Source organism: Mycetomoellerius zeteki, unplaced genomic scaffold, assembly GCF_001594055.1.
Source record: "Mycetomoellerius zeteki isolate Tzet28-1 unplaced genomic scaffold, Tzet1.0 scaffold355, whole genome shotgun sequence".
In the NCBI taxonomy this organism is placed as follows: domain Eukaryota; kingdom Metazoa; phylum Arthropoda; class Insecta; order Hymenoptera; family Formicidae; genus Mycetomoellerius; species Mycetomoellerius zeteki.
The window spans coordinates 152,439-166,377 of NW_017257344.1; the positions used below are offsets into that span (position 1 = coordinate 152,439).

General features: G+C 36.9%; 1 protein-coding gene across 1 annotated transcript; it reads left to right on the forward strand.

The window, feature by feature from the left end:
* The first annotated feature begins 55 nt into the window (after positions 1 to 55).
* LOC108725704 (high mobility group protein DSP1) lies at positions 56 to 10,667 on the forward strand. Its single transcript, XM_018452888.1, has 5 exons — positions 56 to 262; positions 7,789 to 8,007; positions 8,709 to 8,872; positions 9,265 to 9,439; positions 9,666 to 10,667. The coding sequence occupies exons 1-5, from the start codon at positions 137 to 139 to the stop codon at positions 9,786 to 9,788; spliced, it is 807 nt and encodes a 268-aa protein (XP_018308390.1). The 5' UTR covers positions 56 to 136; the 3' UTR covers positions 9,789 to 10,667.
* Positions 10,668 to 13,939: the final 3,272 nt, after the last annotated feature.

Consider the following 13,939-nt stretch of genomic DNA (forward strand, 5'->3'; position numbering starts at 1 on the left):
ACAGGGCGCCGCCGGTGGCGGTGGCGGCGGCGGTGGTGGCGGCGGTGCGGGTGCTGGTGGCGGCGCCGCCGCCGGCGTACCCGGCACACCTTCCGCACCGCCGCCCGGCGTACAGTGGTGGTATTCAGGCGGAGTCATGGACGCTGCCGCACAGAACAACCTGCACCAGCAGTTGCAGGGCCAGCAGCAACAACAGCAGCCGCAGCAGCAACATCTCTCGCCCATTACCACGCAAACGTCCACGCCCCCCGTTATGTCCCCGGTATGTTGCGAAGTACGGGTAACCGTACCCTCGAGAAGAAAGAAAAAGTTACATCTCCCTTTTCGCGCGCGCGACGGTTTCTTTTCCCGCGTTCTTGGCAAGCGGCGCCAAAGTCTCCCCCCCCTTTTTTTTATCTTTGCGCTTCCTTTAGGCATTTCACAAATGCTTTTGCGTTACCGGATATCCGTTTTGATTACGAAGATCTAGATATCAAAGTGACAAGTAGATAAGCAATGAAAAGAATGAACTCAGTAATTGTCAGTCAATGCTCGAATCGCCATTGTTAAAAATTGGGAAACAATTAAAGATTGTTGCGTATATATAAATTCGTATAAGAAAAAGATCATTCCTCTGTCGCGCGCAAATTAAATCTTCATTCGATCTAAAAAACGGCGGTCCGATAATGGATTGGCGTTTATGCGACGCCTTTGTACCACGTTGTAGATACGTAGGCCGAAACGCGACGACCTCGCTCTTCACCCCTCTGTCCCCCTCGTGCCCCCTGCTCGCCGGTCTTTCGGCCACTTTCGCGCGCTCGGCGAGCGAACGGACGAGCGAGCGGGTGGCTGTAATACGAAGACAGAGAGATATAGCCGGTTCGACAAGGTGGCCATGCGGCCAGTTTTGACAACTTTTCCGAACGCCTACAGTGAAATACGCGGTAGAGTCCGTTCATTTTAACGATCTTACTCTTTATGCTTCAGATGCCTTTACTGATGCCCGTTTCTACCCATGTAGTTTAATTTTAAAGATTTTAATATCGATCCAATAACTCTTCATTTTTTCTAGTTCTGGAAATTAGAAAAAGATGAAAAGTAAGTCGAAGTTAAAGTTAATTTACACTGGTAAAAATGGACATGAGTTCGTTAAATATCCCCAATATATATTAATATTAATTTTAAAATCATAAGATAATTTTTGTCTGGAGTAACGCGCGCGCGCGCTCGCGATTTATAAGGCGCAAGAAATATACCAAGAAAATTCCCAAATATGATTTCGCATTCGCTGCATGCAAGTTGGTTTTTTTCATACGATGTATAATTTTTAATGGAAAATTTCTTTCTCTGTCTCTCTTCCTGCTTGTTTTTTTTGCCAATGACGGAGAGCTTTGTCTGATTTTGTCCGTCGTCCCTTCTATCTCGTTATAGCGTTCGATCGGTTGTTGTCGGATTTTCACAATTACTGGAAAATACAGTTCGAACACGCAAATTTTTATTTGAACATCAACGAATCTTGGCGAGGTGATTAATCCTTAATTAGCGAAGTGTCATCGACGATTCCAACGAAATACATTCGCTTCATTCGTGGTCAAGATCAATTCTCTATATATATTATCCGTATTTCTTTTGATATTAGGTGAATTTATACCCTATTTATTTAAATTAAAAAATACCGAGTCGTGATAGGTTTTATCTGGGATGAACTCGCCTTGCTGCTTGCTTGCATCTCGAAGATATGTTAAGGAATTAAGATCGTCAGCGGCGATAGGGCCCAGGTATCGAGAGAAAAGTTAGGTATATCCCTTCGGTTGTACTGGGGGTAGGCTTTGATAGGCAACGACGAGGCGATCCGGGAACGTGATTGCGATAATTGCGATAAAAGGTATATGCATGGTATTCGTATTCTTCGTTTTCTTCGGTGTCGTCTCATATGCGTATAAAGGCAAGGAAACACAGTGTATTCCTGTGGAAATTTCGCTTATCATCTCTTGTGTTAGCGATTTTGCAGTAAAAAGAAGGAAATGTTATTGGAGAGAGGTATATAATTTGTTTCGGTGCGGTATTGATCGATTTTCACCGATCGCCAACAACGATAATCTCGGTAACTGAATTTTTTATCTGTGTAGAAGAGGGAAAGGAATTTAGAAATACGTAGAAAACAAACGTGATTTTTTTTGTGACGCAACTTCGTGTAATGACGAGTTAAATAGAACAAATTCGTACGATTTATCTTGTATACGGGGTATTTCAATTAATCGCATTCCTTTAATCCTGTAGATTCTTTAGGCAATTTCGAGCTGATTTTTCTCCGATATATAAATTCAGTAACCTTTTCTATGAAGAAAATTCCAAAGACTTTAATAAAGCTTCCTAAAGTATTCGCTCGTTTTAACATTTTCGGAAAAGGCAAACGACCGACTAATCGGTCGGCTCTTTTACCTGCTTCGGCTCGACAAGATTCGCGATTTCATGCGGATCTGGATGGAAGCGATGGAGAGACGGAACCCCTGAGATCCTCTTTCGGTTATCTCGTGCGAATCAAAAAGGATTTCGTCTCGTGTAAAGCTATTCTGCGGGATATTGAATACGAGAAAAAAATAACATTGTTATACATATTATGTCTCTGTTTTCTGTAACTAAACTAGTATACTTTCGGAACTCAAAGTGAAATAGATATACGTTTGATATTTGGCGATAGGGAGAAAGCAAGTTCCAGTACAGAAATAAAAAAACAGATCTGATGTGAGAGAAAGAAAGAGATAGATTCGGGTGATTCTTCGTCTCATAATTCAAGTAGGCATATATAGAGTTGAGAAGCAATTTCGATTGTCATCGTATCCCAATGTCTGGTTGATTGGGCATGGATTTTCGCGCGTTTCGTCGTTCTCGCGTCCTGTCCCGACTCGCGCGCGCGGTTCTCATCCCGTCGCGTCCGTCCGTCCATCCGTACGTACGTACATCCGCCGTCCGCTATTGATTCCGGGTTTCGTGCGGCCTTCTTCATAAGTGCGTTCGCGTTCAGCAAGTCCGGCCGCGCTTGTCGGTTGATATTATCGCGTTCTCTCTCGTTGCTCGTTTCGCGATTTCACATTAGCACTAAGTGTCAAGAGATCTGTTCTTTTTAATTGTCCCCTTCTCCCCCCTTTTTGCTCTCCAAGCACACATTTGGTCGTCGTGTGTGGCGAGAAAAGAGGGGAGAGGAAGGTCAAAGAAGAACGCAGATACTGTAACTGAATGGAACAGATCGAAAAATTTGTCAAATACCAAGGGAACAAAAATACTCCCTAATTGACCTCACAGACGCTCCATGCTCTCCTTCGTTTTAGGTTGTTTATTTAGTTTACATTGATCGAGACTGCTCAGATTTGAAATTTAGATTTTGAGAATATTGGAAAGATTTATATGCATATATTTACATGAGAAAGTACACGGAAGGAATGATTTTGCTGAAACATTAAACATTTAGCTATGATATGTGAATTTCAAAAACTTTCTTATTTTTTAATTGAAAAATAAAGTTTTTGTGATTTTCATATCGATCAAATTATGGTTTTATTCATTTAAAATACTTTTTTCAGATCTACATACATCTGAACATAATTATGTAGAAAACTCAAGCATGACGAGCAATGCTGCAAAAAATTTAGTATTCTAGTCAGCTTGAACATCCTATATAATTATTATGACAAAATTATTTTCAGATTTGTAGCTAGTTAAATTTTTAGATACTTTAGCAAAACCGTTCTTTTTGTCCAGTGAGTGTTGGAAACAGATTTTTTTTGTAATATAAGAAAAACCATAGCTTTGCCATTTTTAAATGATAAATAGTGTTTAATTAAAAACGGTTTTTTTCTTTTCATAAAATTTCCATTTATATTATGTTAGCTTTTTAATCGATTACGTCGTCACGAAGTACAGTTACTTGAAATCGTCTTTTCTCTTCACGGAAAAAAACATCAGATCCTTTTCTTGTGAATTTGATAGGAATCCGAGATTGCCATCTTCTTCTGGCGATTTCTCGATCTTGATCATTGATATTAACAGTGATATTGAAGTCACGTGTAATTTTTTTCTCATCGTCAATGGATAATCGGAGCTTGTAATAGTGCAACGAAAGCGGAATCTTGTTCCGGAATATGTTAGACTACACATATGAAAGTTCACGTATGAAAGTTTGTGATGATGAATGATCGGACCGATTACGCACTTTCGAAATATAATAATGCTCGAAAGGAGCAACGTAATTTACACGTTTTCACGATATCTCAGTCTGAAACTTTAAACATTTTTCGTTAAAAGTTCCATGAAGTACTAAAATTTAGCCATTTGAAGTAGAAGATAATAGACATGTGTAGGTAGAGTCGGATTTCGATTTTCCGATCGAAAAGTTACGTCACTTCAATGAATGAAACAACTTGTTCCGAATCTACAGAGTTAAGGGGATGCTGGAGACCAAATTATCACATTGCAGTCGTATAAAAATCTTTGAATTGACTGAACGGAATAAAAAATCCTTTTACAGGATTAAAGTAGACGCAAAATTAGAAGGTGGTGCAGTGGATCTTGTATTAAAATCGAAAAAAAGTTAAAAAAATGGTTAATATTTCGATTTTAGTATAAAATCCACTGCACCACCTCCTAATTTTGCGTCTACTTTAATCCTGTAAAAGGATTTTTTATTCCGTTCAGTCAATTCGAAGATTTTTATACGACTGTAATGTGATAATTTGGTCATATAAAATCACCAAAATATTTATATTATTTAGAGAAATGAAAAATAGATCATTTTTTACATTAACATATTGAATGATTTTTTTTTTTTTAAGAAAAATAAACTTCGACTTCATGTAACATGCAGACAAACGAGGAATGTGTTTCACTTCTTTCTCATTCGCTCGGCCCGGTTTCTCATGCGCGTATATGCTTTTTTTTTAATTAAAACGATTTCTAAACTTTATACCCGCCCACAATTGTGCAGTACCGAGTCGTTACCAAAACTTACGTATCATCGGCATAATTTACGCTTTAATTAACAGACACGCAGTAATAATCCCCGAATATACTTAGAGTTTAGCGTACCTACGTTTGTTAGGAATTCTGTAGTAAAAAGATTAATGGCTTGTGTGTGTGTGTCTATTTGAGAGAGCTGTAGTCGAGAGTCACTCTCAAGAGTCATACAAATGGACACTGTACTGAAAAGTATACCGCAGAGTTACTTTCTTACTTACACTTTTACTCTCTTTACATCCGAGAGTCACTCACGGGTAGATCTCAAGATAATACTTTGTAAGTATATGATTCTCAACACTTAACATTTGTCTCAAATGGACACAGCAACAATTTTCGATGAGTTTGAGAGAATGGTAGAACAAACACTAAGTGTTTGATTCTGATTATCGAAACCAGATTGTTAAATTACTTTAATTTCTTCATAATTCCTTAACTATTTATAAAGAAAAGTTAATATAAAGGAACAAATTTATAATATGAAGTAAATCAGTAAATATTTCTCTGAAGTTAGGAAATACTATAAAAAATGTGCAGAACACTTTCGATTGTTCTATTTAAAAATCTAAAATATTTTTGTCAATATATAAACTCGTTAAATTTTCAATTGAAAGAATTGAAAAAATTCATTACGTAGCATTTTTCAATTTCTTGCTAATATTTTGACAGATTAATGAAAAATCGTGCGCAGTGCGTTCACATCAATGATAGAGTTTGGGTATGAAAGAACACCTGCTGAACAAGCTTAAAGCTTTTTCTTTTGTCTTTTTTTTGTTGTTCGTAGAATGTGCCTCGTCGCAAACATCTGACTTCCGTTTCCGTGCCCGACATTAATTTTATTTCCACCGCGCGCATTGCGAGACCATAGGAAACCATATGCCGTAATGTAACGCCTGCGGCCCAAGGGGCATAAATTCTTAATCCCTTGTATATCGCGGCGAGTGCGAGAAGGAAAGCGAGAAGAAAAAAATAACGCGAAATCATTCCGTTTGCGGGATATACCTTGAAAGTCGTTTTTACTCTTTCGTTACTCAGACATTCATTTTTACTCTTTCGTTCTCAGACATTTCGATGCGTAGGTAAATTAGTTCTTAAGAACGCTTGCCATCAAAATTGAATATTAATTAATTAATTAACAAAAATCAGACGTAATTAATTAATTAAGTCAGGTATATATTTTATGTAATGCGATATATATTGAACCGTCCCATAAATAATGCGAGTTTCCGAATCGCGGAAGCAGATCCGCAAAAGTGGCGGTCGTTTATGTTTTATGTTATCGTCAAAGAGAGAAAAAGGAATCCGCATTACTTATGGAATGACTCAATGACAATGTCGATTCTACATAGTAGTTATTTTGCCGGCAGATCTCACATCCGCACGTAGGTCAACTAGATTTCCGATTATTTCTGCAGGTACGTGGTAACTATTATTATCCGCAATCCGGAGTAATAATGGTCGGTATATTGTACGTATAGTACGAGTATAATTGTGCTATATCACGTCTTACACATTTCAAAGAGCCCGGAGCAAGAGCATAGCCCGATCGGGTATGTGACGTGTATAGCATGAATGTATACAAACTGGTACGCACGTGCTTTAAGTCGTGTCTAAAAAAAAATAGACATTTTTTTGTTCACCTACACCTAGATGCTTTTTGTCTGCTTTCAATTCTGAGATTATCAATGAACAACGTTTAAGAGTATTCAATTTTCATTTATTTTTCATCCATAATGAAGACGCGTGATGGGCATACATATGTATGTGTGTTTTCGTATTTATTTATTATTTATCGTATTTATTTATCTGTATAATTATTTTATTTAAATCTACGTAAAGTTATAAAGTTTAACAGTGACTCTCCGCAATGATGAGACTTGCAGCACTACGGTTGGAGCGGTAACAAGCATGTAACAATGTTGATATAATTATAATAATATAATGCCAATCTATATTATTATTATACGACATTATGTGTAATAACAACATAATAATTATATACATAATGATAATATACTGTATAATATTACACGTACGTACAATGTAATGACCATTGTTACTTGACAAAATCAAAAACGCGCGTTTGTACGGCGAGCATTGTTACGTGTGTCTCATTGTCAATGTGAGATCGCGGGCCACAGCCGTTCATTAATTTAACACGCAAGTCGTATTACGTAAAGTGCGTAACGACACGTCTCAGTTATATTATCGCGGATATCTTGCTAAATTCGCTCGCAGCAATGTCCTAAGTGACCAATCTTTCGCATCACAGTAAAAAAAATCTTTATTTTTTTTTTGCTCCTCGTGAGCTAATAACACGCGAGGAAGTCTCTTCTCTTACTTATGCAAATTTCTCATAATACGACGATACAGCGCATATTACTTCGCGTATTAACAAATATATATACACAAATTTTTCTCGATTTAAAAATAGGAAGTCTCTATTTTACGATTGAAATGTTCCTTCTAATAAAGAGTAAATATAGATAAATAATTATGACACGTAAAAATAGATAATTTCTATTTTTAAATTTAAATTTCTTCCGATGCGAAAGTGGAAGGTTCTATTTTAGCATTTAAGAGCTTCTTTCAATGTATTAAATGGAAGATTTCTATTTTGAGAATTTAAAGCCTTTTTTTGTTTTCATGTCGAAATATAGAGAATCATTTTCGTTTCAGAAATCTTCTTTGATATAAGAGTAGAAATTGTCGAGACTTGCTGTTTTAAAGGCGTTAACAGGTTTTTTGCTGTTTGCCGCGGCAGCGTTTTGCATTGTAGATCATTTGCTTGGATTTCAGCACCCAATACAGCAGATACCGCAAAATAATCTTCAACAAAATAACGCTCAGAGTCTGCAGCGGGACAATATGCCGAGAGGAAAAGATTCGAAGCCAAGAGGACGGATGACAGCGTACGCGTTCTTCGTCCAGACATGTCGCCAGGAGCATAAAAAGAAGCATCCCGAGGAAAAGATCGTCTTTCGAGAATTCTCCAAAAAGTGTGCAATGAGGTGGAAGGTGAGACTCTCAGAATTATTCGCTATAGTCCATTATGCAAATCACATTTTTATAGATATAATGTTATAAATATGTTTTATAGATATAAGTAATTTTGATATTAATATCTTATTCTATATAATGCAAATAAATTCGAAATAGATTAATAGAAGATCCCTTTGCTAATGCTAGGATCAAGAGAAATGTAAGAACTAACTTAGAAATGATATTTGGATTTCCCCGTATGTTGTGGTTTCACAGCCCGAGGTGCGAGCGAGAGAGTGGGATACATAATGTTCTTCTGTCTAAAGCCCTGCGGATTCGCGAGAGCTACTTTGATCTTGGCCTCTATATAGATATGTAGCGCTCGGTAAACGCCACGCGCAAGTATGGTATTTAAGCGGGTCGTTACGAGCCGACACGTCTCGCCTTGTTAAACCGTCAATCTTCATGTTGTTTAGCGGAATCAAGATTATTGATTAAAAAAATTCAACCGATACATGCAAAAATCTTTCACAGCGTGACGTTGTCATTAAAGAACGAATCTTTTAAAGTATTCATTATCCAGCCTGCACGCGACTATACATGACAGAATATGCTGGACCGATCGGGGAACACTTATTTCTTCAGTAATTGAACATTTATCGCACGTGGCTCGATCTGTGAGACTAACTGTATAAAAACGCTAACGCTACATTGGCGGAATACCGCATGTGTCGTAGACTATGTCGGACATCGAGAAGAAACGTTTCCATGAAATGGCAGAGAAAGATAAGAAGAGATACGACACGGAGATGCAGAACTATACGCCACCTAAGGGAGAAAATAAGGGCAGGGGCAAGAAACGTAAACACATCAAGGATCACAATGCTCCCAAGAGATCGCTGTAAGCCTTCATGTTTTTACATAATGTATTTCGACTTCGAAGAAAAAAATTCGTTGATTAATATTTAAATACAACGAAAAAAAAACTTTAAAATTTATATGGAAACACAAAAATTTAGCTTTTTTAAGCTTTTACTCGCATTTTAGAGAAATTATGATCCGTTTCCTGCAACTTTTAATTTTTTTTTTTTTTTTCTTTAAGTAAAGTTACAATTATTTTTCTGAAAATTAAATTTACAGCAATTTGTCAAAACTAAATTCAAATTTAGATTATTTCCGAATTATATATTATGATTTTTTTCAGTTTCTACAAAAAGGCTAGCTTAATATATTATCGTATTATACGATACCCTTTCAATAGCAGCAGATATATTTCATGATTAATTTCATCAGGTCTGCTTTCTTCTGGTTCTGCAATGACGAACGTGGTAAGGTCAAAATGCTGAATCCTGAATACGGTGTAGGTGATATAGCTAAGGAATTAGGCAAGAAATGGTCGGACGCAGATCCCGAAACCAAATCCAAATACGAGGCTATGGCAGAAAAGGATAAGGCTCGATATGAAAGGGTAATTTATCGAAATTTTTATCAACCTTACGTTTTTAACCACTAAGACCCCTAGCCCTGTGCTGCAACCATGTAACATCAGAAGCTAAAAGTCACAGATTTTCCTACATACGTTTATATGTCGGAATATATTGATTTTTTGCACAATTCGAATCGATTTGATTAAATGGATTTATGAGATAATCCAAGTATTTTTGAAATAAAGACGAGACATTTTCCTCTCGCAGGAAATGACCGCGTACAAAAAGAAAATGCAAAATGACGGAGCCCCGATGGTAGGAGGTGCACAAGCGAACCAAACTACAATAAAAAGTGACAGCGAAGAAGAATGGAAGGAAGACGACGAATAGCGGATGCACGTCGAAATTTCTTCATCTATCACCCCGTGTCCTTCATCCTGAAAGCATACCTCACCTACTGTACGTACCATTGACCTTAGCGTGAGCGTACTTACACCACCATCACTAGGAGAACAAAGCAACTAACCACCAAGCAACCTACCAATCAACCAAGCTCTTCAACAATCCCCACCAACCTCCTAATTCTTTCCCCGATTATTTACGATAATGATAAAGTAATCCGCGCTAATTATGGTAATTATTTTAAAAGGAAAAACTGGTATGCATGAGTGGTGCGCGAGCATGAGCGAGCGAGGATCATTGTGTGAGTGAACATTTGTACTTTAACATATTGATAGTAACGATGATGTAAAGCGGCTAGTAGGATAGCAGAAGATAATGAAAGAAAAAAGAAATCAGAACCATGAATTAAAAGCAAAAACGGAAGAAATAGGACAAGGCCCATACTTTCTCTATCCGGATGGAAGGCGCAGGGGCTCAATCATTGTTGACTTTTTGCTCCGTCGACGCTATAATTATGAGCTACGTAGCTTAGTTTACTAATGACGAAACGCGATAATGACGGCCCCGTTAGCACGAGGATCGGAGATGTAATTCTTTTTACGTGTTCTTTTGGATTTTTTTCCGATATGCAAAATCATGCTTTTTCGATTGTCTTTTTCACGCATTGCCATTGACACGGGAGAGATCACTGTTTTAGATCTTCGTTCTTGAGAGGGGCAAGTCTTATTGTGCGTCGTTGCAAAATTAATATACTATACTTTTGGGGATCTTCCTTTTAGTTCAGTTCAATTCCAGTTCAGTTCAATTCTGTTCACTTGTTGCCAGCGTCGTTATGGCATGAACACGTATACACACACACACACACAACACACAACATACACAGACACACGTGCAGACAATTGTTGTATATCCTTGTACAGAGAGCTTCATTTTTTTCTTTCGTATATTTTTAGCAAATCGATCATGTTGAGCGCGCGTGATGGGGCATGGGGCCGCTTTACGCATATTTGCGAATATATAATTGATTTTATCGAGATACACAGATGTCTCTTGTAGTAGCTGTAAGTACGTTTAGAATTAAGTATACGTGTATCTTAACGCAGACTTGAATTCTCCGGCGACTCTCTACGTCTTTTTTAGCGTACGATGTACTTTTTTCGATATTACACGGCGGTGTTACAAGCCACGAGCCACCATGTGATTGAGCCTTAATTACGTAGCCAATAAACGATGTGACGAATCGAATCGGGAGAAACTGTGTGCGAGAGAGAAAGAGAGTGCATGTGTATGTAGCTCGCAGCTTCTCTATTAGATCGTTGCATATGAGATGTCACCTTTTGAAAAAGTGAACCTCTTTTTAATTATTAGAATCATGTATGTTTACAATTCTTATACACGAGCATAATACAGTACGATCGTGATTATTGCTTTTTCGAACTGTAGAAATGTATGAAAAAATTGAGAAATTTATCATATTTTTCTATTTTTTAAAGATATTTCAATCGGACATTAATAATATTGGTATCGTTAATGTGTTACTATTATCATTACCTTTAATTCTATCTATTTTATTATAATTATATGATTTCTATATTGGGTTGATAAATTAAGAATTAATTGTAAGAATAATTTAGAAGTGGTTTATTGTAGACTACATACTTAGAACAAATCGTGTGAAAAAAATGATCAAGTGTATACAAAATTTAACGTCCGGAATATAAAAACTGGAAATATATATATATTTTTTATATCTTTTTATCTTTAAGTTTCCTGTATTTTCGATTACGATTTTGTGAACGTTTTCATTGATCTTTTTAAATAATTATTAAGGAATGTTGAATTGAGTTTTCTCAATTATCCTACAATTTATATGCATCTTATGCTTTTTCAGAAATTAAAAATGTGTTGATGTACATATAAAATCGACATTTCATGTGCAGGGACCTAATATTAAATCAAAATTAGTAGCATGATATTCTTGTGGAGCAGCGGTATCGCCGCGCCAACTTCTAATGCTTGTTTATAAAAAACGACGACTATTGTATTCACGAAAACGAAATTCCATTTTTTATCGTAGACATTTCGCGCTGTTTCGAGGCTGCCGGCGGCCTGCAGCCAATAAAATTTTCTCTCTTGTCCGACAAATTCGACCGCAACTCCACGTCCGTTCTAACGTTTATTTATTAACTTTAAATTTTACTTTGATAATACCAGCAGAACCATGTTTATTTCCTTGGTTTTTCTTTAAGGCTACAGTCGCAGGAGCGTTAAGATAAAGTAACGGATAATACGACGAATAAATAATGTTCGTCCTAGTATAATGAAATTGACGCGCGACTCTCGTGCGATCGTAGTCTTAATGTACCGTGAAAGATGTTTTGTACTCTTTCTTCTCCGTTTGACCTTTTCTCTCTCTTTCTCTCTCTGTTTTTTTTTTCTTAGCCCGACACTGAAGTGGTCCCTGCCCCTTGCCATCGCCATTCTCCCTCTCACATTCGTTTTTAACTCACTTGAAAAAAATAAAAAGTAGTAAAAGGGTAATACGTTCAAATCTCTCGTCTCGAGACTCACGTGAATGATATAATAACCGCCGTTTCCTTCGTTAAATCATATTCCGGGAGTGATCGGATTAATAGGAGATAAGCTCCCCGCGAAGAAAAGGCGTTTTCTCTGTCTTGTACTGCCTCGAGTCATCTGGTGTACAGCAGGCTGTATTATAATAAATTATTGTGGTTTCTTGTAATATTAACATTCCTAGATCCTATAGCGTGTACAGTGATTCTAATCGTATTCGGAATTACGAGAGGGGACTGAGAGAGGAGTCGAGTAACCGATAATAAGTGAAAAGAACGATGAAAAGAAAAACAGAAATAGGATCTCACTAGTTTCTTCTTCTCTTCGTCGTTGAATGATGCGAGATGAATATGCATGTAAACATATGTAAAAATATATATGTTTATATGTACATTTACACTCGTGTGTATCTATATGAATTTTTAGAGGCTTTCTTATTATTGGGATTTGACACACTTACACCCTGGATATACATATATTTGGCAGCGGATCGGAAAATTTGTCGTCACTTTTCTCAAGGACGTTTAAAATCTCTCTTCGTCTCTCCCCGCCTCCCGTTCCCTTTCCCTCCCCTCCCAGGAGCACATTGTCTCGATGTAAAATGAAAAAAAGGACAGTAAAACATACGGATTTTAACAATTGATGAGCAGAACGTGCGAAAAAAAGGAACCTGTTTTTTAGAGGGAGTTAGAGGACGCGGATAACAAACGACTGTAAAATATCAAATTGTAATATTTTAATACTGATTTGCAGATGTGCATAATTTTAACGTATAGCTGGTTATAAAAGAGAACGGAAAGAAGTGAGCGGATTGTAACTGATACTGAAATTGTGTGAGACGCGGTATCCGTTCGATGGAGAGAACGGTCGGACGAATAAAGGGGGGGAAAAAAGGAAAAAAAGAAGAAAAAAGATGGAAGAAGCGGAAATATTTCGAAAAAGGATCATGACATGAATTTCCTGTGTTATACTGCTAGGGGAATTATGATAGTTACACGAGAAGAAATGTTTGTTTTGTATATCTCTTAGGGATAAATAAACTTTTCAAAAAATACGTCTCTCTCTCTCTCTCTCTCTCTCGATGATGGCTCTTCTCCCTTCTGGCGACTTGACGACTCCATTTTCCAAAGCTGCGCAATCGAACGAATTCAATTAAGGAAATACATATATTTTCGTTATTCGATTTTATATTTTGCCGAAATTGAAAGTACATGAGAAATTACAAATTTTCGACGTGCCGAGGATTCAAGAACCAGAGAAAAAAATTTCTCGTATATTTGTATCCAGAGATAATTAAAAATAAATTAATTTCTTGCGATATGTAAATCGGCTTAAATTGAAATTGGACGAATTTGATAAATTTTTGTACCTTCTCTCTGAATATTTAAGCGGATTCCACATAAATAATCATAATATAAATTTTATAATTTTAATATAAATGGAATCAGATCTGCAATATTTGTTTTGCATTTACCGTAAAAAAAAACGATAACAGCGGATTTTTTTATTATGAAAAAATTTTTCAAAAAGTTGATGGGCAGATTTGTAAAAGATGTTGATACGTG